General features: G+C 43.2%; 1 protein-coding gene across 3 annotated transcripts in view; it reads right to left on the minus strand.

The window, feature by feature from the left end:
- Positions 1-905: 905 nt before the first annotated feature.
- The window catches only part of ACAN (aggrecan), a 116,675-nt gene continuing 92,037 nt past the window's right edge, over positions 906-25,543 (minus strand). For 2 of the 3 annotated variants that reach the window (XM_067471457.1, XM_067471456.1), the window contains 5 exons: positions 16,083-16,241; positions 13,003-13,085; positions 10,412-10,556; positions 7,814-7,996; positions 906-1,318 (listed from right to left, as the gene is read on the minus strand). In XM_067471457.1, the coding sequence (XP_067327558.1) occupies positions 1,230-1,318; positions 7,814-7,996; positions 10,412-10,556; positions 13,003-13,085; positions 16,083-16,241 (659 nt within the window). In that variant the 3' untranslated portion in view covers positions 906-1,229. Of the gene's footprint in view, positions 1,319-7,813; positions 7,997-10,411; positions 10,557-13,002; positions 13,086-16,082; positions 16,242-20,132; positions 20,247-25,543 lie in introns of all 3 variants that reach the window. The other variant, XM_060755175.2, reaches the window with a different exon arrangement.

The following is a 25,543-nucleotide window of genomic DNA, read 5'->3' on the forward strand; positions in this document are numbered from 1 at the left end:
AATAATATCAGGTCAGTTGTAGGTTTTTTCGGGCTATAGGGCCATGGTCTAGAGGCATTCTCTTCTGACATTTTGCCTGCATCTATGGCAAGCATCCTCAGAGGTAGTGAGGTCTGTTGGAACTATAAAAAAGGGTTTATATATCTGTGGAATGACCAGGGTGGGACAAAGGACTCTTGTCTGCTGGAGCTAGGTGTGAATGTTTCAACGTGTCAGGAGTGACTCCTGGTGTGAGAGAATTGGCCGTCTGCAAGGACGTTGCCCAGGGGACGCCTGGATGATTTGATGTTTTTATCATCCTTGTGGGAGGCTTCTCTCATGTCCCCGCATGAGGAGCTGGAGCTGATAGAGGGAGCTCATCCGCCTCTCCCCGGATTCAAACCTGCGACTTGTCGGTCTTCAGTCCTGCCAGCATGGGGCTTTAACCCACTGCGCCACCGGGGCAGATTAGATTAGAACAGCACAACAACAGAAAGGAAACAAACAAGGACATCTAATCACCTCTCAACAAAAGATTGCTCCAGGCACTGCCAGGCAATCAAATGCTAATCAAGGTGGTCAGTTGAAACATTCCCACCTAGCTCCAGCAGACGAGAGTCCTTTGTCCCTCCCTGGTCATTCCACAGATATATAAATCCAATTTTCCTAGTTCCAACAGACCTCACTACCTCTGAGGATGCTTGCCATAGATGCAGGCGAAACGTCAGGAGAGAATGCCTCTAGACCATGGCCATATAGCCCGAAAAAACCTACAGCAACCCAGTGATTCCGGCCATGAAAGCCTTGGACAATACAATATCAGGTCACTCCCTTCCACGCCCACAACAAAAATAACACTCTGCTTTCATTATTTAACTTAACCCTCGCCCTGCTGTGCCCCTCCCCTCCCCGTCCCCTCCCAAGGCACAAAGATATTTGGATCCAGGCAGTGAGTAGAAAATAAAATAAAAATGCTGGAATCCCAATGGCTTTTGCTTTGCTGTCTTTTCCCTCCCTCCTTCCCTCTTTTTTTGTTTTTGTTTTGTTTTTTTTACATATACACAACTTGGATTTTTTTCTTTAATATATTTTTTCCTTATATAACAACAACAACAACAACAACAAAAAGCAACAAGCGTCTGTTAATATAACTGTTCCATAAATCTTTTTTATCTCTCTCTTTCTCTCTCTCTCTCAATCTCTCTCTCTCGTTCTCTCTTTCTGTGTCTTATCTCTTGCTCTCCTTCCTTTTAATGGGTGGTTCTCTGTGCCATTCCGCCATTGGTCCTCGATCGAGTCCGTGGGCTTCTCTTGTGTAGTCTGCGCTTGTAGGTGGAGGCTGTGGAAGGGAACGAGAAGAAAAGGCACCTTGTTACCCAGGGGTTGGAGAACACAGAGGCTTTGCTTGTCCTGAGCTGGCTTGACCAAGGTTCCCTCTCCTCCCACCTCTCTGGAAAAACACTGCCGAGGCAACAGCATGATATTTCTCCGCCCGGCCGTGTTGAACATCCCATGGCGCCAGCCCGCTTGCCACTGCACAATTGCGCTTTCTCTCACCTCGGACGCTCTGGGGTCTGAGGAATCAGCTAGGTTTTCTTTTCCAGGGCATTTTGTATGTAGCAGGCTCTGCCTTGTTCCACCCCCAGGTAAAGAGAACAGGGGTGGGGGTCTCGGGAGGTTCCAGGGACAGTTATGGCACTATGTGGGAGGGCAGTAAATGTGCCATTTCTCATAATGGCTGAGATATTGCCACCATGATGACCCATGACATCCAGGATCAGCTTCCCTATGGCTTCTCAACCTGACTGAGATATTGCCGCCATGATGACCCATGACATCCGGGATCAGCTTCCCTATGGCTTCTCAACCTGACTGAGATATTGCCACCATGATGACCCATGACATCCAGGATCAGCTTCCCTATGGCTTCTCAACCTGACTGAGATATTGCCACCATGATGACCCATGACATCCAGGATCAGCTTCCCTACGGCTTCTCAACCTGACTGAGATATTGCCACCATGATGACCCATGACATCCAGGATCAGCTTCCCTACGGCTTCTCAACCTGACTGAGATATTGCCGCCATGATGACCCATGACATCCAGGATCAGCTTCCCTACGGCTTCTCAACCTGACTGAGATATTGCCGCCATGATGACCCATGACATCCAGGATCAGCTTCCCTATGGCTTCTCAACCTGACTGAGATATTGCCACCATGATGACCCATGACATCCGGGATCAGCTTCCCTATGGCTTCTCAACCTGACTGAGATATTGCCGCCATGATGACCCATGACATCCAGGATCAGCTTCCCTATGGCTTCTCAACCTGACTGAGATATTGCCGCCATGATGACCCATGACATCCAGGATCAGCTTCCCTATGGCTTCTCAACCTGACTGAGATATTGCCACCATGATGACCCATGACATCCAGGATCAGCTTCCCTATGGCTTCTCGACCTCACTGAGATATTGCCACCATGATGACCCATGACATCCAGGATCAGCTTCCCTATGGCTTCTCAACCTGGCTGAGAAATTGCCACCATGATGACCCATGACATCCGGTATCAGCTTCCCTATGGCTTCTCAACCTGACTGAGATATTGCCACCATGATGACCCATGACATCCAGGATCAGCTTCCCTATGGCTTCTTATCCTGACTGAGATATTGCCACCATGATGACCCATGACATCCAGGATCAGCTTCCCTATGGCTTCTCAACCTGACTGAGATATTGCCACCATGATGACCCATGACATCCGGGATCAGTTTCCCTATGGCTTCTCAACCTGACTGAGAAATTGCCACCATGATGACCCATGATATCCAGTATCAGCTTCCCTATGGCTTCTCAACCTATGGGTCCCCAGATGTTTTGGCCTTCAACTCCCAGAAATCCTAACAGTTGGTAAACTGGCTGGGATTTCTGGGAGTTGTAGGCCAAAACACCTGGGGGGCACATAGATTGAGAACCACTGGTTTAGGCCACCAGAGAAGCTTTCTTCCAAGTATCTCGGGTAAATATCTGGTGGCCCAACTATGGAATATAATCTCCATGGAGGATAACCTGGCATCAGGTCAAGCCTTCATTATTTTCTGTGGCATTTTATTATTGTCTAGCTCTGGCCATCCTTGAAGTGACTGGCTTGACCTTGAAGGAGCTGGGGTGGTGTTGGCTGACAGGGAACTCTGGCGTGGGCTGGTTCATGAGGTCACAAAGAGTCGGAAGCGACGGAATGAATGAACAACAAGCTCTGGGTGGAATTCTGGTAATGTTATACACAAATGTTACGCCAGCCTTACACTTAGCACAGCAGGTTAACCACCAGCTGCAGTAAATCTTGCCAACCAATAATAATAATAATAATAATAATAATAATAATAATAATAATAATCTTTATTTATACCCTGCTACCATCTTCACAAAGGGGACTCAGAGTGGCTTACATGAGGCCAAGCCCAGCAATACATTACAGCAACATAAAGTATAAACAACAAAACAAGTATAAACAACAAAATAACCTTGGATTATCTCCTTCTTTAATGTTTGTATTATGTTATATTATATTTATTTATTTACGACATTTATATGCTGCCCTTCTCACCCCGAAGGGGATTCAGAGCGGTTATTTTGTTGTTTATACTTGTTACTCCTTGTCCTAATCTCCATGGAAGCAGTAAACAAGCTTGCTCCCTCCTCCCTGTGGCTTCCTCTCACATATCTCTACATGGCTATATCTCCTCTCATCCTTCTCTTCTTCAGGCTAAACATGTCCAGCTCTTTAAGCCGCTCCTCATGGGGCTTGTTCTCCAGACCCTTGATCATTTGAGTCACCCTCCTCTGGACACATTCCAGCTTAGAGTCAATATCTCTCTTGAATTGTGGTGCCCAGAATTGGACACAATATTCCAGGTAAAGTGGTCTAACCAAAGCAGAATAGAGCATGGGGAGCAGGACTTCCCTAGATCTAGACACTAGGCTCCTATGGATGCAGGCCAAAATCCCATTGGCTTTTTTTGCCGCCACATCACATTCCTGGCTCATGTTTACCTTCCTGTCCACGAGCACTCCAAGATCTTTTTCACACGTACTGCTCTCGATCCAGGCATTGTCCCCCATTCTGTATCTTTGCATTTCGTTTTTTCTGCCTAAGTGGAGTATCTTGCATTTGTCCCTGTTGAACTTCATTTTGTTAGTTTTGGCCATTCATCTCTCTAATCTGTCAAGATGGTTTTGAATCCTGCTCCTGTCCTCTGGAGTATTGGCCATCCCTCCTCATTTGGTGATCCTGCCTTCTAGCCCTTCATCTAAGTCATTAATAAAGATCCTGATCAGGACCGGGCCCAGGAGGGAACCCTGCCGATGTCACTCCACTCGTCACTTCTTTCCAGGATGAAGAGGAGGAAGCCTTGGGGAGAATCACCCTCTGGGTTCATGCATTTAACCAATTACAGATCCACCTCACCGTAGTTTTGCCTAGCCGGCATTGGACTAGTTTGTCTGCCAGGAGGTCATAGGGGACCTTGTCGAAGGCCTTACTGAAATCCAGGTATGCTCCATCCACGGCATTCCCCGCATCTACCCAACTATTACACAAAGATGGACCATATACAATTATGGCCATTGTCCCATTACTGTGCTTGCTGCTTTTCTTTGACATGATGCCATTTTTGGGATCTAAAACTGCCTCAAGTATTTCATTCTTTGAACCATAGCTATGCAACGCTCTCATATCCACACTGATGAAGAAGCAAGCTAGAAGGAGCAACACATGTCACATCTCTCGCTAGGAAGGAGTCTAATTTTCCTGGCTGCTTTTGGGGAGAGGTTGCTGGCTTTTCTTCTTGCCCCACAAATCCCTTCCCTGTCTGCCCCAGACTTCAAAAATCCAGGGAGGATTTGCAGAAATGGCTGAATTCCGCCTCTCAGCCAAGAAGAACTTGCCAACTGTTGACACTGCTATTTAATGGAAGTGCCAGAGCTGAATTTCCAGCTGGCCCCTGCAATCCTACCTGGGACACATTCAAACTACTGAACCTTGCAACACTTCTAAGCGCATTTCCATTTTAATCTAGCCTATTTTTCAGTATCAAACTGAATCATCTGATAATTCTTAATAGGAGAGAGAAAGTTAGAAAAGAAGACCATCTTAGAATCTTAGAACCCGACATAAGTATTATTATTTGCATTGCAAACTAATGAAGCAAAATCACATTTCTGAAAGGGTCTGTAAGACATAGAGAAATCGTGCACAGGGCACCAATTCTTACATTGCAGAAGAAGAGAAGAAGGAACAACCTTGGATCATCTCCTTCTTTAATGTTTGTATTATTTTTATTTATTTACTTACGACATTTATATGCTGTCCTTCTCACCCCGAAGGGGACTCAGGGCGGCTTGCAAGGTATATATTATATACAACATATTATATTATTAGCATAGTACAATATTAGCATTAAACATTGCTATATTGCACCATACCACTATATCGTAATATTATTAGCAATATTACATCTATATAAATAAAAATGTAATGTTCGTTTGTGGGATTAACAGAACTCAAAAACCACTGGATGAGTTGACATGAAATTTGGACACAATACACCTAACATTCCAATGAGTGTCCATCACCCATAAACACACACATGCACACACACGCACACACACAAAACCCCAGCGAATAGACTTAAAACCCCCCAAAATACACCATATATACATATTCACATACACTCATATACATATGCACAGCACACATTCATACACACACACACACACACACACACACACATATATGCACAAACACACACAAATATACACATATACACACATACATATACATACACACATATATACATATACACATACACTCATATACATATGCACAGCACACATTTATACACACACACACATATATATGCACAAACACACACAAATATACACATATACACACATACATATACATACACACATATATACATATACACATACACTCATATACATATGCACAGCACACATTCATACACACACACATATATGCACAAACACACACAAATATACACATATACACACATACATATACATACACACATATATAAGGGATCATCTGGAGAGGCCCTGCTCTCAGTCCCACCGGCCTCGCAAGCGTGTCTGGTGGGGACGAGGGACAGGGCCTTCTCGGTGGTGGCCCCTTGACTCTGGAACTCTCTCCCACTGGAGATCAGAACCGCCCTTCTATCCTGACATTCAGGAAACAGGCGAAGACTTGGTTATGGAGACAGGCATTCGACGAGTGAGCCAACACCCTGAGATATGGATGGAGGATGATGAGCAACGATTTTAGTCTGACGACTGACCATTGTAGTTATTGATTGTAATTGCTGTTTTAATGTTTTACTGTAATATGTTGCTTGTAGGTGATATTATAGTTGGAAACCGGTCTGAGTCCCTCAAGAGAGGTGAGAAGGTTGGTATACAAAACTTTTAAATAAATAAATAAATAAATAACATTAGGAAGAACTTCCTGACTGTGAGAGCCGTTCAGCAGTGGAACTCTCTGCCCCGGAGTGTGGTGGAGGCTCCTTCTTTGGAGGATTTTAAACAGAGGCTGGGTGGCTATCTGTCAGGGGTGCTTTGAGTGTGATTTTCCTGCTTCTTGGCAGAAAGGGATTGGACTGGATGGCTCACAAGGTCTCTTCCAACTCTGTGATTCTATTGAACAGCATTTGGGCTGGTCTGTTTAGCATGTGGGATGGCATTTGCATGGGTTCTTCATCTGGCCCAGCTTACTTGTCTGAACACATCTCCCTCATAGTTTAAGATCATCCTGGGAGGCCCTGTTCTCGTTCCTACCAGTGTCGCAAATACATCTGGCGGGGACGAGAGACATGACCTTCTCGGTTGTGGCCCCTCGCCTGTGGAACTTGCTTCCCACTGAGATAAGATCGGCTCCATCCCTCCTGTCATCCCTCCTGTCATTTGGGAAGAAATTGAAGTAGTGGTTCTGGGACCAGGCTTTTGGACAACAGACATAGATAGGACTTTGGACATGGAATTGGATATGGAATTGACTGGAATGATGTTATGGCGATGATTGCTGTTTTTACTGTTTTAATGAATATTTTACTTATTGTTTTAATTGTTATTATATTGCTGTGTTATGTAGTGGCATCGAATTGCCACCAAATGTAAGCCGTCCTGAGTCCCCCTTCGGGGGGGGGGGGGGGGGGTTGAGAAGGAATGGGATAGAAATACCAAATATATATATATATATATGGCTTGGGTAACCACGCCATATATATAGGGGGCCCTTGCGTTTCGTATAATTACGAATCGATTCGTTAATGGCGGACGCGATTGCGCAATATGCTAAAAAAACCCTCCAAATGGGACAGGAGGAACTTCTGAAGTTTCCCTCTCCCTCTGTGGTTGACTGTTGGTGTGATAAAACACACAACAACTATAAAACTTGCACCAGACATGCGAAAATAATTACGAAATAATTACGAAATAATTACAAAATAATTACGAAATAATTACGAAATAAATTGAAAAATTTTTTTCAAATCTAATTTACTCCTCACACTATTCCTGCATGGCTCAATATTGGATCGTAAGCTAATTTAAATACAAATTAATAATGAATTACGAAATTAACGAACGAAACCGCCCAAGCCTTATATATATATATATATGTATGTATGTATGTATGTATATATCTGATGCAGGTGCATGCTATACAAGAAAAACAGTCGATCCCTTCCTACTGAGGGATTTCCAAGTGCCAACAGTAAAAATAAGAAGAGAGACCATTACGTACGATCTATACAGGCTATCCGTGGCTCTTCCCAGTGCCCATTGGGTTGACACCGAATGGTGGGCACGTGGCGCTGTACGTAGCCTTGATTGCATTGGTATCGCACCATGGAGTTGATCTCATAGCGGTCTTTCTTCTTGCCAAAGTGCCTGGCATTCTCAACCATGGGGGGATCCCTGCAAACAACTGGTGCGAGAAAAAAAATGGGTTTTGAAATTGCTCAAAGGGAGGGAAGATCAGCCAGACACAGTCTCGTGGTACCTAGGCCCAGGAGCTTAGGAAAGACCCTTCCTCCACCTCAACTGGCATTACTTCAGTCTGAGAGGGAGAGAAGGACCTTCTTGGCTTCATCCTCTTGTACACTGCCAACCCCTGTTCCAGTATGTCCAGAATCAAACGACATGGCTATCCTCAGAATCAAGAAGACTTTGCCCTATCTGCCCTGTATGTGTCAAAGGATTATTTATTTATTTAGAGGTTTTCTATACCGGCCTTCTCAACCTCGACGAGGGACTCAGGTCGGTTTACAGTGCATATCAAATACAATCATATGAAAAAAACAGCAAATACAAATCATTACATATTAAAATAGTACAAGTCAGTACAATGAAAACATCGTCATTACATCATTACAGTTTCCTACGCCAAGTCATCAATCCAGTCATGGTCATAATCATATTCATAGTCACAGTTCATCATAATTTTGACCAAGCATTATGCTTGTGCTGGACATAAAACTGCCAGATTTGCAACTATCCAGCATCTATAGCTGCCTTTCAGGATCTCTTCATATTTGGCACTCTCAGCGCAAATGTTTAGAAAAGGCAGAGGAACGAGAGACCAGATTGCCAATATCCGGATGCTGGAGAATGGAGAAAGGCAGGGAGTTTCAGAAAAACATCTATTTCTGCTTCATTGGCTATTCTAAAGCCTTTGACTGTTTGGATCATAACAAATTGTGGCAAGTTCTTGGTGGGATGGGCATCCCAAGCCCCCTTCCCTCTCTCCTGAGGAATCTGTACAAGGACCAAGGAGCCACAGTCAGAACTGACCACGGAACAGGAGACGGGTTCAAGATTGGGAAAGGCGTCCGGCAAGGCTGCATACTCTCACCCAACCTTTTTAACTTGTATGCAGAACACATCATGCGAGGATGTGCGGGGCTTGGTGAATGCAAAGCTGGGGTGGAAATTGCTGGAAGAAACATTCACAACCTCAGATATGCAGATGACACCACTCTGATGGCCGAAAGCGAGGAGGAGCTGAGGAGCCTTCTAATCAAGGTGAAAGAAGAAAGCGCAAAAGCCGGGTTGCAGCTCAACATAAAAAAAACAAAGATTATGGCAACAAGAATGATTGACAACTGGAAAATAGAGGGAGAAAACGTGGAGGCCGTGACAGGGTTTGTATTTCTAGGCGCAAAGAAGACGCTTCCTTCTTGGGAGGAGAGCAATGTCCAGTCTCGATAAAATAGTCAAGAGTAGAGACATCAGACTGGCAACCAAGATCCATTGCCTAGTCCAAGCCGTGGTCTTCCCTGTAGTCACCTACGGATGTGAGAGCTGGACCTTAGGGAAGGCTGAGGGAAGGAAGATCGATGCTTTGGAATTGTGGTGTTGGAGGAAAGTGCTGAGAGTGCCTTGGACTGCGAGAAGATCCAACCAGTCCATCCTCGAGGAAATAAAGCCCGACTAAAGCTCATTGGAGGGAAGGAGACTAGAGACAAAGTGGAAGTCCTTTGGCCACATCATGAGGAGATAGCAAAGCCTAGAGAAGGGAATGATGTTGGGGAAAGTGGAAGGCAAAAGGAAGAGGGGCCGACCAAGGGCAAGATGGATGGATGGCATCCTTGAAGTGACTGGAGTGACCTTGAAGGAGCTGGGGGTGGTGACGGCCGACAGGGAGCTCTGGCGTGGGCTGGTCCATGAGGTCACGAAGAGTCGGAGATGACTGAACGAATGAACAACAACAACAGCACAAATGGTAAAATCTACCAAAGATCAAAGCCAATTATTAAAAAAGCATCTACCTGAATATGCTTCTGAATAGTATCATCTGAAAGAGGAAAAAAATTGCTCTACAAGACTCACGTTTTTGTTTTGTAACGCAACCATTAAGTATCTATTTACTCAGGTCAAAGTATATTATATTTTGTGCCTTTATGCATTATGGTTTATGCATCCTCATAGTCCTGCTAGTTCATTTTATTGACCACTAAGACACGATACTTGATGGATTCCAAAGGATGCATAAAGCATAATGCATAAAAGCACACAATATAAAAGATCAGCAACTACTGCAGTTAGAGACCTCAAATGTTGGGAAACTTAGTTTAATACCCAACTGGTGCTACAGCTAAAAATTGAACAAAATTTGAGAAATGATGGTGGGAAGGTTTAGACCACTTGACATGGAATGACCCCTATGTAAAGATAGGGTCTATGATGACTTACGGCCATAGATCTGTATTCTTTCTCAAGCCACTGCTATCGGTCACTCTACTGACCCTTTGGCAGCTTAAGACACACAGTTTTCCTAGCAGGAGCCACATAAGCCCTTCCTTGTCCCATAGCCCTGTTGGTGCAACAAGCCAGGCCTTACCTGTTCCTTTTTTGCAGGTGAACGGAAGGTGATAGTTACAAGGGACGTCATTCCACTCGCCCTTCTCATGCCAAATCATTACGACACAATCTTCTCCTTTGGCAAAGAAGTTGTCAGGCTGGTTGGGCCGCCAATTTTCATATTGCTGTGAAAGAAGACAAAGATGCCTATATTTTACACCGGAAAGAGAGACTAACCTGGAAGATGGCAATGCAAATTATATTTCAATGATTCTATGATTCCAATAGCATCAGATGGACTTATTTAGGCACCATTTAAATTGGGTTGTTGCAAGTTTTTTCAGGCTGTATGGCCATGTTCCAGAAGCATTCTCTCCTGATGTTCCACCTGCATCCATGGCAGGCATCCTCAGAGATTGTGAGGTCTCACAACCTCTTCAGGATGCCTGCCATAGATGCAGGCGAAACGTCAGAAGAGAATGCTTCTGGAACATGGCCAAACAGCCTGAAAAACTGACAGCAATCTAGTGATTCTGGCCATGAAAGCCTTTGACAACACATTGTGAGGTCTGTTGAAAACTAGGAAAATCGGTTTTATATATCTGTGGAATGTCCAGGGTGGGAGAAAGAATTGAAACATTCACACCTACCTCCAACAGACAATAATAATAATAATAATAATAATAATAATAATAATCTGCAAGGAAGAGATGAAACAATAGATCACATCCTGAGCTGCTGCAAGAAGATCACGCAGAGAGACTACAAGCAGAGGCATAACACCGTTGCTCAGATGATTCATTGGAACTTGTGTCACAAATACTATCTGCCTGCGACAAAGAACTGGCGGGATCACAAGCCTGAAAAAGTTACAGAAAATGAACACGCCAAACTACTGAGCGTGAAGCTTGAAGCAATAAACCACAGCCCTTGAAGGCCATGGCCAGCATGTCTCCAACAGTCAGGGAAATAATCAATGTTTTAAAATGTATTTTAAAAGGAAAGGTGATGAAAAACTTCCACGGAGGCTGAGTGTGTGTGAGTCAAGGTGTGATTTGCTCAAGATAACCATTTAAGAATGGATTAAAAAGGGATTATCTGCACATTGCTCTGAGGCCAAGAGTGTGCCTCACTCAAGGTAACCATTTATTGAGCCACTTTGAGTCTCCTTGTGGAGGGAAAAAGTGTGGCATAAATAAACATTATTATTATTATTATTATTATTATTATTATTATTATTATTATCCTTCTGAATTCAGACAGACAGAGTTTTGGAGCACAATACTCCTGACCTCACGATTGTGTTAAAAAACAAAGTATGGATTGTTGATGTTGCAATCCCAGGTGACAGCCGGATTGCAGAGAAACAACTGGAAAAGCTGACACGATATGAGGATTTAAAGATCGAACTGCAAAGACTCTGGCACAAGCCAGTCAAGGTGGTCCCAGTGGTGATCGGCACACAGGGTGCAGTACCTAAAGACCTTGGCCTGCACTTAAATACAATTGGCGCTGACAAGATTACCATCTGCCAGCTGCAAAAGGCCACCTTACTGGGATCTGCACACATTATTTGCTGATACATCACACAGTCCTAAACTCTTGGGAAGTGTCCGACGTGTGATCCAATACAGAGTGTCTGCTGTGGACTCATCTTGTGGTGTTTCAAATAATAATAATACTTTATTTATACCCCGCCACTATCTCCCCAAGCGGACTTGGGGCGGCTTACATGAGGCCAAGCTCAGCAATACAGTAAAGCAATATAACACAAGAACACAGCAGAAAATAAAAAAAAATAAAATTCAAATACAAGAACCAATATAAATAAACACATCAGATAATGTAAAATCAGAAAATTGAATGGTGGGTAGGGCCAATTGCAAAAGATTAAAAATTCAACAACACTGAGTGAGAGAGCAATGTAATGTATCAGGACAGGGGACAAAATTGGGTTTGATTGCACTAGCAGGTAAAATAAAGTGCTTCTGAGGGCATTTTATGCAGGACAAGAGTTCTTTCTTCCACCCTGGACATTCCACAGATATATAAACCCCATTTCCCTAGTTTCCAACAGACCTCACAACCTCTGAGGATGCCTGCCATGGATGCAGGTGAAACGTCAGGAGAGAATGCTTCTGGAACATGGCCAAACAGCCCAAAAAACTTACAACAACCCAGTGATTCCGGCCATGAAAGCCTTTGATGATACCATTTAAATTATCTCACAATACCTCACAATACCTCTGGTATAGCACCTTGTAATCTTATGCCAGAGGGAGAAAATTTTTCAAGTTATTGTTGAAGTCTTTCATGGCCGGAATCACTGGGTTGTTGTAGGTTTTTTCAGGCTATATGGCCATGTTCTAGAGCAGTGGTTCTCAACCTGGGGTCCCCAGATGTTTTTAGCCTACAACTCCCAGAAATCCCAGTCAGTTTACCAGCTGTTAGGATTTCTAGGAGTTGTAGGCCAAAAACATCTGGGGACCCCAGGGTGAGAACCACTGTTCTAGAGGCATCTAGAACATGGCCATATAGCCAAAAAAATCTACAACCTACTTTTCCAGTTATTTGTCCTTGTATGTAAGACATTTTTATTAAGAACAAAGTCCCTTCAGAATATAAACTCACAAGGGAGTGACCGTCAGACCAGCGGAAATCATCTTCAACAGCTCTGTCACTAAGGCCAACCCACTGGTAGTCTTGTGCATTGTCTAAAAAAGAGATTGGGAAAGGGACAGCAGAGGATTAAAACAAAAATTGGTTTATTGCACTAATAGGAAAAAGACATTTCCCAGAAGTCCCTCTCCAACATACACTCCTTCTTTAAAAAAGAAGAAAATATTACATGCAACAACAAATTATGGAAATTGCACAAAACTGCAATGCATCCATTCATTTATTTACTGTATTTATATACCACCTTTCTCACCCCTGGGTGGGGGTGGGGGGTGGGGGTCAAGGCAGGTTACAACATACTAATGGCAAAAATTCAATACCAACATACATTACACAAAGAATTCATAATAACGAATTACTACATATAACTACGAACTTAAAATCAATTAAACATAAGCTTTCTATGTTACCAACTTTATAGACTCATAAAACATATGACTTTATAGACTCATATAATGCAATTTAAAGGCATTGAATTGCATTACCTGAGTCTAAAAGTTGGTACAAAATGCAGCTGCTCGGCTTCTTGCGGGAATTCCGATGAGATGCCACATAACACCAATCTTACTACAGTTGCATTGGTTACCGATTGAGCACCGGATCACTTTCAAAGTGATGGTACTCACCTTTAAGACCTTGCATGGTCTGTACCTGAAGGGCCGCCTCACCCCCTACCAACCCCAGAGATCTATTGATCTGAGGACCAAGATCTATTGGAAATTCCCAGTGTCAAGACCTTGCGTCTAACAGCAACCAGGCGCAGAGCCTTCACAGCAGTGGCACCATCACTCTGGAACACTCTGCCACCTGAAGTCCGTGCCTTGCGGGACTTACCAGCTTTCCGCAGGCAATGTAAGACATACCTGTTTCAACAGGCCTTTGATTGTTGATATTGCTGCTTTTAAATTATTTTAAATTGTTTTTAAATTGTGTTCGATTTTAGTCATTCTTGTAAGCCGCTCCGAGCCCCAGGGAAGTGGCGGCATAGAAGTTCGAATAATAAATAAATAAATAAATAAATAAATAAATAAATACATTAAATGGAAATGGTGATGGGACTTAGAGATCTCTTCCATACAATGATGAGAAGACCCTGTCCCTCATCCCAACCAATCATGTTTGCGATGTCGGTAGGGTTGAGAGCAGGGCCTCTCCAGATTACCTTAAGTTTTGTGATGTTTCATACCAGGAGATACGTTCGGACAGGTAGTCTGGGCCAGAACCGTTTAGGCTTTAAAGGTTAAGACCAGCACTTTGAACTGTGCTCGGAAGCTGATCAGCAGCCAGTGGAGATGGTGTACGCCTCTCTTGTGAGCAACTTGGCTACCAACCATTGGACTAATTGAATCATAGAATCCAAGAGTTGGAAGAGACCTCCTGGGCCATCCAGTCCAACCCCATTCTGCCAAGAAGCAGGAATATTGCATTCAAAGCACCCCTGACAGATGGCCATCCAGCCTCTGTTTAAAAGCTTCCAAAGAAGGAGCCTCCACCACACTCCGGGGCAGAGAGTTCCACTGCTGAACGGCTCTCACAGTCAGGAAGTTCTTCCTCATGTTCAGATGGAATCTCCTCTCTTGTAGTTTGAAGCCATTGTTCTGCGTCCTAGTCTCCAAGGAAGCAGAAAACAAGCTTGCTCCCTCCTCCCTGTGGCTTCCTCTCACATATTTATATATGGCTATCTTATCTCCTCTCAGCTTCTCTTCTTCAGGCTAAACATGCCCAGCTCCTTAAGCCGCTCCTCATAGGGCTTGTTCTCCAGACCCTTGATCATTTGAGTCGACCTCTTTCTCTGGACACATTCCAGCTTGTCAATCTCTCTCTTGAATTGTGGTGCCCAGAATTGGACACAATATTCCAGGTGTGGTCTAACCAAGGCAGAATAGAGCATGGGGAGCATGACTTCCCTGGACCTAGACACTATGCTCCTATTGATGCAGGCCAAAATCCCATTGGCTTTTTTTGCCGCCACATCACATTCCTGGCTCATGTTTAACTTGTTGTCCACGAGGACTCCAAGATCTTTTTCACACGTACTGCTCTCAATATCTCTCTTGAATTGTGGTGCCCAGAATTATTATTATTATTATTATTATTATTATTATTATTATTATTATTATTATCTTTATTTATACCCCGCAAAATCTCCCGAAGGACTCGATGCAGCTTACAAAGGCCAAGGCCGCCGCCAACAACAACATGCAAATATCACAGTAAAACTCATAAGCAAATAGTAAAACATCAAGCAAAATAATAAAACACTAAAACAATGACATCACAACGCATTAAAACCTAAAGGCCGGGCCAAATGTAATGGACAAAATTCAAACGTGGTGAACTTCACAGGAGGTATGTAGCGGTTTTTTGGAGGTAAGTGCAATGTGCAGACAATCCTGGTCTCTGACAAAGTGCATTTGGGACATGATGCCAGGAGTTTCCTATTCTGGAAAGGCACACTGGAATAGTCAGGTCTTCAGGCTCTTCCTAAAGATTGCCAACATTGGGGCTTGTCTGATGTCCTTGGGGAGAGAGTTCCAGAGTCGGGGGGCCACCACAGAGAAGGCCCTGTCCCTCGTCCCCACCAAATGCGCTTGCGATGCAGGTGGGATTGTGAGCAGGGTCTCTCCAGATGAACGGAGGGAACGGGTGGGTTCGTATATGGAGATTCGGTCACGCAGGTAGGCGAGTCCCAAACCATTTAGGGCTTTGTAGGTGAGCACCCGCACCTTGAATTGGGACCGGAAGATGAACGGCAGCCAATGGAGCTCCTTAAACAGGAGGGTTGACCTCTCTCTGTAAGGAGCGCCAGTTAACAGCCTGGCCGCCAACCGTTGGACCAATTGGAATTTCCGAGCCGTTTTCAAGGGCAGCCCCATGTAGAGTGCATTACAGTAGTCCAATCTAGATGTAATGTTTGAAGAATTGGACACAATTCTTCAAAGGCAGCCCCAAATCTTCTTGGAAAAAAACCCCCAAGCATATGCTGTCAAGTTTAAGGTCTCTCTGAAGATGTCTGAAGACACTCTACTTACTGTTGACAAACTCTTGCTCTTCGGGAGTGATGATACTGCTCAAGTGGGACTGGTGTTCTCGGCACAAGTTCTCAGCATCCACCCAGGTGTGTTTCTCTTCGAAATGCTTGTAACAGTTGCCTTGGAATTTGGTCCAACCCACTTCACATTCTGCCAGGTCTGGAAATGGATAAGAAGGAGATATGAAGGCAAACAGAAGAAGGAAAAGACGAGGATGAAACACCCCCGAACTTGATTGAGTGGAGATGCAATGCACAGTTGTTTTCCCAGAAAGAAGGAAGTATTGACTTCCCTGCCATAGAAGATCCCTGTGGAGCCAAGCAAAATTTCAGAGCCTATTGATGCCACTTTAGCTTGCCAAAAGATGAAGAAAGATGGCATTGCCTTTTCAAGGCTGCCAAAGCGAAAGGGAAGGCCATTCAAGTCGCTTGGGCTCCATAAGGTTCTTCTTGAGGAAACAGAAGGGAGGACTTAAAGATAAATGGTTGGCAGGTCACAACATCCCCGCGGGTTTTGAGGAAGCCTTGAACAATTCTACACAGATTCAATTCGAATAAAGGTTACTGCTATTTAAAATAAGAAGGGAGTCGTTGAGATATTTTATTATTTTGTTCTGCTTCTCTGTCGGATAGTGCAGTGGGTTAAACCGCTGAGATGCTGAACTTAATAGTAATCTATATAAATAAAATTGTAATGTTCGTTTGTGGGATTAGCATAACTCAAAAACCACTAGATGAATTGCAGCCAAATTTGGGCACAAGACACCTACTAACCCAAGGAGTGACCATCATATATATGTGTGTATATATATATATATATTAGGCCTGGGCGGTTTCGTTTCGTTAATTCGTAATTCGTTAATAATTCGTTAATTTTTTCAATTACAAAACGATAACGAACCATTCTGGAGCAATTATTTAAAAAAACGAATTTTTAAATACGTTTTGTAAATGCTTCGTATTTCGTTATTGTATTCATTTCGTTATTGTTTTGAGGTCGTTTCGTTATTATTTCCGCATGTCTGGGCCAGTTTTATGGTTTAATTAGTGAAAAAAAAATTATAATATCACACCAACAGTCAACAACAGAAGGAGAGGGAAGCTTCAGAAGTTTTTGGAGGTTTTTTAGCGTATTTCGCGGTCGCGTCTCCCATTAACGAATCGATTCGTTATTGTTTCGGAAATCGATTCGTTAATTTTTTACCATTTACAAAATTTTGTAAATATCGAACTTTTTAAAAGGAAAATTTTGTAATTATTTTAAATATCAAAACAAAAAAAAAACCCAAATACAAATTGATTTTAGAAACAAATTTTTGCGTTGTTACCCAGGCCTAGTAATCTATATAAATAAAAATGTAATGTTCGTTTGTGGGATTAGCATAACTCAAAAACCACTAGATGAATTGCAGCCAAATTTAGGCACAAGACACCTACTAACCCAAGGAGTGACCATCACTAAATATATATATATATATATATATATATATATATATATATATAGTTTTGTCATTTGGGAGTTGTAGTTGCTGAGATTTATAGTTCACCTACAATCAACCGCTTTGAGTTCCCCCAGGGGTGAGAAAAGTGGTATATAAATATTGTAAATAAATAAAAAAAAGAGCATTCCGAATTCCACCAATGATGGAATTGAACCAAACTTGGCACACGGAACTCCCATGACAGACAGAAAATACTGGAAGGGTTTGGGAGTTGTAGTTCATAGGCTTGGGTAACAACGGAAAAGTTTGTTTCTAAACTCGTTTCGTTTTTAGGGGTCCATCGCGTTTCGTTTTTTTAAAGAATTCCGAAATTTTCCTTTTAAAAATTTCAAAATATACAAAATTTTGTATAATTACAAATCGATTCGTTAATGGCGGACGCAATTGCGTAATATGCTAAAAAACCCTCCAAATGGGACAAGGGGAACTTCTGAAGCTTCCCTCTCCCTCTGTTGTTGACTGTTGGTGTGATAAAACAAACAACAACTATGAAACTTGCACCAGACATGCGAAAATAATTACAAAATAATTACAAAATAATTTTGAAATAATTACGAAACAATAATGAAACAATAACAAAATAAATTGAAAAAATGGTTTCGAATCTAATTTGCTCCTTGCACTATTCCTGCATGGCTCAATATCGGAATGTAAGCTAATTTAAATACGAATTAATAACGAATTACGAAATTAATGAACGAAACCGCCCAAGCCTAGTAGTTCACCTACATCCAGAGAGCGCTGTGGACTCAAGCAATGATGGTTCTGGACCAAACTTGGCACAAGCACTCAATATGCCAAAATATGAATTACATGTATTAGAAACCAACACTTTCTTGTTACTTTATTTTCCAGATTATGAGACTGGGCCACAGCAAGGCGTGGCAGGGGATGGCTAGTCTATATAAATAAAAATGTAATGTTCATTTGTGGGATTAACATAGCTCAAAAACCACTGGATGAATTGACATCAAATTTGGACACAAGACACCTATCAGGCCAATAAAGGACCATCACTCATAAAAACACTGAAAAATACAGCAGAAGAGACTTAAAAAGTCAAAAAACAAATATACATTACAACGCATGCACAAAACCACATATATACATAAACACACATATATACACAGATACACAAATATATACACATATATGCAAAACTCTGGAACTCATTGCCCGGTGAGATTAGGAAAGCCCCTACCTTAGAAAGCTTTAAAAAGAATCTCAAGACCTGGCTCTGCCGCTGCGCTTTTGGAGAGTAGCCACACAAGCTTTAGCTATTGCCCCCCGCCTCAACATTTTGACCTAGGAGTACCCCCCCCTTGTACGAAGGTATGTTTATTACACTGTTTCTCTATGAGTTCCCCCATGCAAATAATCTGCTCCTTTTATCTCACCCTGAGTTTTTAAACCATTTTATTGTACATGCGGCCCGCTCACTACCATTATGTTGTTTATTGCTTTCTTATGCTTTGTATATATTGCTTATTGTATTTATATGCTTTGCACTTTATTGCGATGTTGTTTATTTTATTGTAATCTGTATTGTATTTTATGGTAATTTGTTGTTTGGGCTTGGCCTCATGTGAGCCGCCCCGAGTCCCCGTTGGGGGAGATTTTTAAAAATTTATTATTATTATTATTATTATTATTATTATTATTATTATCTTTGAAACGACAGCATAACAATACACATAACATTATAAAGCAAATCAAAACGTTAAGCAATAACAGTAAACAATAAAAGCAATACACCATAACACAATAAAACTAGGGCCGGGCCAAATGTAATGGGTACAGATTAAAAAGTGCTGAGTATGACAGGTGAAATATAGGATTTTAGGGTAAGTGTAATGTGCAGACAATCTTAAATCTCTGATAAAGTGCTTCTGGGACTTGTTATTGGAGATTCCTATTCTGGAAAGGCACACCCGAACAGCCAGGTCTTCAAGCTCTTCCTAAAGACTGCCAACGTAGGGGCTTGTCTGATGTCCTCGGGGAGGGTGTTCCAAAGTCAGGGGGCCACCACAGAAAAGGCCCTGTCCCTCGTCCCCACCAGATGCGCCTGCGACGCAGGTGGGATCATGAGCAGGGCCTCTCCAGATGAACGAAGAGAATGCGTGGGTTCATATGGTGGTGGGGTATAAATAAAGATGGTGGCGGGGTATAAATAAAGATTATTATTATTATTATTATTATTATTATTATTATTATTATTTCTCCCACCCTGGACATTATTCCACAAATATATAAACCTCACTTGCCTAATTTCCAACTGACCTCACAACCTCTGAGGATGCCTGCCATAGATGCAGGTGAAACCTCAGGACAGAATGCTTCTGGAACATGGCAATACAGCCCGAAAAACTTACAACAACCCAATGGAGGATGTGTTTGTCTCCTAGCAAAACATATGTTATTGTGATGAAGTGTTAGCGCTGAAGAGACGAGGACGGGACGGGGTGGGACAGGACAAGGGGAAAGAGAAGAAGGAGAGCTGTTAGTCCAGTTAGCTGAAGCCAGGTAGGGAGGAGGTAGGCAGGCCGTACCAATGTCACAGAGATCCCCTCCGTAGCTGGGAAGGCATAAGCATGTGAAATTGTGGACGCCATCGACGCAGGTAGCTCCATTCAGACAGGGTCTGGAGTGGCACTCATCAACGTCTGCAAGAAATCAAGGGCGCCATTAGGACGTGGGCTGGGCAGGGAGGTGGTCAACAGGAGAACTCCATGTTAGGGGAAGAAGTAGGGAAATGTTTGGAGGGACCGTGGAGGAGAATGGGATTCGGATGGAGAACTGCAGCTGCCACCAAAATAGGAAAGGCATGGGGATGGGAAGACATGGGGAGCCAGGAAGGGGAGACCAAGGTTGTCATCTACTTGGGTTGCTGAAATGACAGGTGGTGTTAGGCTTGGTGGAGCTCCTATCCTGCTCTCTGGCAGACTCCTATCCTGTATAGGAGAGGGTTGTTTTGTCTGTGGTCACCAATTAATTCCAGGCAGTAGAAGACACCTTTGTCCATGTCCTACACAGAGCAAAACACTGCTTCACCTTTTTGAATGGAGAGGTACTTTCGCCTCCCATCTTGGAGATAGTTCAAAGCCTTACAATTGCTATGGTCAACCACTTCTAAAGCAGAGGTCACTTGCCAGACTGTTGTGTCGAGGAAGGGGGGGATTGTGGAGAATGACCATTGAGGAACTGCCAGGACATGTCACCTCATTTCACTACTTTAATTCTTTGTAGTAGGCATCCAGGAGGAATAGAATCATAGAGTTGGAAGAGACCTCCTGGGCCATCCAGTCCAACCCCCTTCCAAAAAGCAGGGAAATCACATCCAAAGCACCCCCGACAGATGGCCATCCAGCCTCTGCTTAAAAGCCTCCAAAGAAGGAGCCTCTACCACACTCCAAGGCAGAGAGTTTCACTGTTGAACAGCTCTCACAGTTAGGAAGTTCTTCCTCATGTTCTGGTGGTATCTCCATAGAGTTGGAAGAGATCTCGTGGACCATCCAGTCCAACCCCTTTCCAAGAAGCAGGGAAATCACATCCAAAGCACTCCTGACAGATGGCCATCCAGCCTCTGCTTAGAAGCCTCCAAAGAAGGAGCCTCCACTACACTCCAGGGCAGAGAGTTCCACTGTTGAACAGCTCTCACAGTTAGGAAGTTCTTCCTCATGTTCAGGTGGAATCTCCATAGAGTTGGAAGAGACCTCATGGACCACCCCCCTTCCAAGAAGCAGGAAAATCACATCCAAAGCACCCTCGACAGATGGCCATCCAGCCTCTGCTTAAAAGCCACCACCACACTCCAGGGCAGAGAGTTCCACTGCTGAATAGCTCTCACAGTCGGGAAGTTTTTCCTGTAGAGACTATACACTTTCCCATATGTACCCACAAGTCCCCCCCTTCTCAAGTAATGTGTCATCACACCTCTCTGTCACACACACACATGCTAAAAATCTGGGGAAAATGCTTCTAGTCCCAACCTTGACAGTCATTAGTAATGAAAACAAGAGAAATGGCTTCCTAGTAAGCTTCTAAATGCAATTTAGCCTAACAGGGTGAGCAATGCGTGTGCCGGGAGAAAGGTTTTGATTTGCTCAGAACACTGAAAATGATATAACCTTGGTCTCCACTGCCTACCAATACCATGACAACATTTCAGAGCTGGTCAAGGTATTTTTCAAATGAAAAAAAGAATATGTGTTTTTCTGACTTAGACTTCATAGAATGAATTATTAGCATTATCCTTTTGTTTGGGTCTGTTGAATTGATCCAGTGAAGTTTGTGGGTTTCTCATCCTTCCTGATAAATAATTTTATAAGAGATTTGGGAAGGCCAATTGTGGTTTTATAAAAAGGAATGTAATAATAATAATAATAATAATAATAATTCCAAGAGTATTTAATAATAGCAATTCCCAGAGCTACTCTGGGACTTTTGAATTCAGACAGACAGAGTTTTGGAGCACAAGACTCCATGATCGTGTTAAAAAACAAAGTATGGATTGTCGATGTTGCAATCCCAGGTGACAGCAGGATTGAAGAGAAACAACTGGAAAAGCTGATACGAAAAGAGAATTTAAAGATAGAACTGCAAAGACTCTGGCACAAGCCAGTCAAGGTGGTCCCAGTGGTGATCGGCACACTGGGGGCAGTGCCTGAAGACCTTGGCCTGCACTTAAACACAATCGGAGCTGAGAAGATTACTACCTGCCAGCTGCAAAAGGCCACCTTACTGGGATCTGCATGCATTATTCTCCGATACATCACACAGTCCTAGACACTTGGGAAGTGTCCAACGTGTGATCCAATACAACAGCCAGCAGAGTGTCTGCTGTGGACTCATCTTGTTGTGTTTCAAATTATTATTATTATTATTATTATTATTATTATTATTATTATTTGTTCTATCATGCGCTGGGCCTGTAAATAATTGTCTTTAAATAGGACGTGTGACTTGAGCCCAGCGGGAAGCCAGGGTCCCCCAAAGAGAAGTTCTCAGAGGTTTTCCACCACAAATGGTCTTTAGATGGCTTGTGAAGTATAACAAAGTCCTTTATTAATGAACAATCAAACAGAAACTTCTCTTGCCTTCAATAAAGCTAAACAAATGACTCCAGGCTTTTATGCAACTGGTGGCTTCCTAATCTTGCCCACGAAGGGCAGGCAATTGTCTTCAATAACTAATTCTTTGCTTTAAAGGAAAATCCCCTTTTTTAACTTCTCCCAGGCTGACTGTAATCTGATTCTTACTGACGTGGGCTCCGCTACCGGGTCGAATTGCGTCTCGAACCTACCAGTGGACCTACCAGTAAGGCTAGAAGATTCTCCAGCTGGAGTTCTTTGGTCTTTAGGGCTGTTTCCCTGGAAATCTTTGGAGACTCTTAAGGCTGTTCTCCCCTGGAAAGGGTTGAAGCTTTTGTACAGGGAAGCTTGCACACGTCCTGTACATTAGTTTTCCTTGCTGAGACTAACTAAAAAATGGCTCCCTTCCCTTCCCAATTGCCCTGAGCAAGGGGTGGAACCAAAACTTAACGATGATGGACAGGTGACTTGCCCTATGACTGCAACCAAAGGAAGCCACCTTTCTGCAGAACCCCTGAAACCCTGGACTGCAAGCAAACACTCAATACAAAGCAAATAAAGTTCAAGCTCCTGGTACAGCCGTACCAGCACATTATTATTATTATTATTATTATTATTATTATTATTATTATTATTTTGCCCTGTCTCCCTGAGGAGACTCAGGGCAGATTCCTACATATAAGGAAGTGATCTTGTGGGATGAGTGGATGCATTGAATTATAACTGTTTGACAACGGGACCCCCCCCCCCACCCCAAAATGCTTGATGTGTCTTTCCAAAAGCAAATGCAGGCAGTTTTGCATGGAAAAGGGCTAATTTTTCATCCTAGGATTCACTTTCTGCAAGTGGAAATGGAAATAGTCAGAGATCTACCGGCTGTTAGAAATGGTGGGAGTTGAAGTCCAAAATACCTGGAGGGCCAAAGTTTGCCCATGCCTGTTCCAGTGGCATTCTTGAACAGTTGTTATGGTCCAGAGATTCTTCCTAATGTTTAGGTAGAATCTCTCCCACCCCCCTGCAATTTGAATTTGATTCCCCCAGGCTCAGCCAGGCCTTCAAATGCTAATGAAGGTGGTCAGTTTAAACATTCACACCCAGATCTAGCAGAGAAGAGCTCTTTGCCCCACCCCAGTCATTCCACAGATATATAAACCCATTTTCCTAATCCCAACAGACCTCACTACCTCTGAGGATGCTTGCCATAGATCAGGTGAAACGTCAGGAGAAAATGCCTCTAGAACATGGCCATATAGCCCGGAAAAACCCACAAGAACCTAGTGATTCCAGCCATGAAAGCCTTCGACATTACACTAAGCCATTCTTCATAGGGTTTGCTTTCCTAAACTCTGTTCCATTTGATCGCCCTTATCTGGACACATTCTAACTTGTCAATACAGGGGCATGGAATTAGACAACAGACACACAAATGATTGCAATCCACATCACAAATGACAGCAAAGCCTGCCATTAATGTTTGAATATGTAAAAAAAAAAAGTGTCACAAAAGCATCAGGAACCATCAAGAAGTGACCACAAATGGTCTTGCATAAACAAAACAATTTGCCAGTCTGGAAGCACATTCAGATTAATAGAAACAATATTGGGTTGCTGTAAGTTTTCTGGGCTGTCTGGCCATGTTCCAGAAGCATTCTCTCTTGATGTTTCTCCCACATCTATGGCAGGCATCCTCAGAGGTTGTGAGGTCTGTAGGAAACTAGGCAAGTGAGGTTTATATATCTGGGGAATGTTCATGGTGGGAGAAAGAACTGCCTGTCCGAAGCAAGTGTGAGTGTTGCAATTGGACACCTTGATTAGCATTGAATGGCCTTGCAGCTTCAAAGCCTGGCTTCTTTCTGCCTGGGGGATCCATACAGCCCAGAAAAATCATAGCAACCCAGAGATTCCAGCCATTAAAGCCTTCAACAACACAAGAAACCATGTTCTTGCTCACCTCTAGGTTGCATTTAGAAAGATGGAACCCACTCAGGATTATTTGGCCAAGAGATCCACAAAAGACTGGCATGGATAGAGGAACCAAAGTTCACCTCCTTCTTCTATCTCCATTATCCTTAAAATGAAACTTTGCCCCCTACTACACTGTCCTTATATCCCAGGATCTGATCCCAGATTACCTGCTTTTCACAGGTTATATGGTAGTGGAGACTCATCTAATCCAGTTCAAAGCAGATAACCTGGGATCACATCCTGGCATATAAGTACAATATAAAAGGGGTCCTTAGCTCCCATGAAAATTAGTTTGGGTCAGTGGTAGAGGAAACCCTAAAAAAGGGGTCTGGAGAAGAAGAAAGCTGGATCTGGAGAGGAGATGCATAGAATCATAGAATCAAAGAGTTGGAAGAGACCTCACGGGCCATCCAGTCCAACCCCATTCTGCCAAGAAGCAGGAATATTGCATTCAAATCACCCCTGACAGATGGCCGTCTAGCCTCTGTTTAAAAGCCTCCAAAGAAGGAGCCTCCACCACACTCCGGGGCAGAGAGTTCCACTGCTGGACGGCTCTCCCAGTCAGGAAGTTCTTCCTCATGTTCAGATGGAATCTCCTCTCTTGTAGTTTGAAGCCATTGTTCCTTGTCCGAATCTCCATGGAAGCAGAAAACAAGCTTGCTCCCTCCTCCTCCCTGTGGCTTCCTCTCACATATTTATACATGGCTATCATATCTCCTCTCATCCTTCTCTTCTGCAGGCTAAACATGCCCAGCAACTTAAGCCACTCCTCAAAAGGCTTGTTCTCCAGACCCTTGATCATTTGAGTCGCCCTCCTCTGGACACATTACAGTTGCCAGAGCCAAGAAGTGGGCTGTTTACACCCTGAATAAGGTCATGGCATTTGGGAGAGTAAATTCTTTGTA

Source organism: Anolis sagrei, chromosome 9 (genome assembly GCF_037176765.1).
Source record: "Anolis sagrei isolate rAnoSag1 chromosome 9, rAnoSag1.mat, whole genome shotgun sequence".
NCBI classification, from domain to species: Eukaryota; Metazoa; Chordata; class Lepidosauria; order Squamata; family Dactyloidae; genus Anolis; species Anolis sagrei.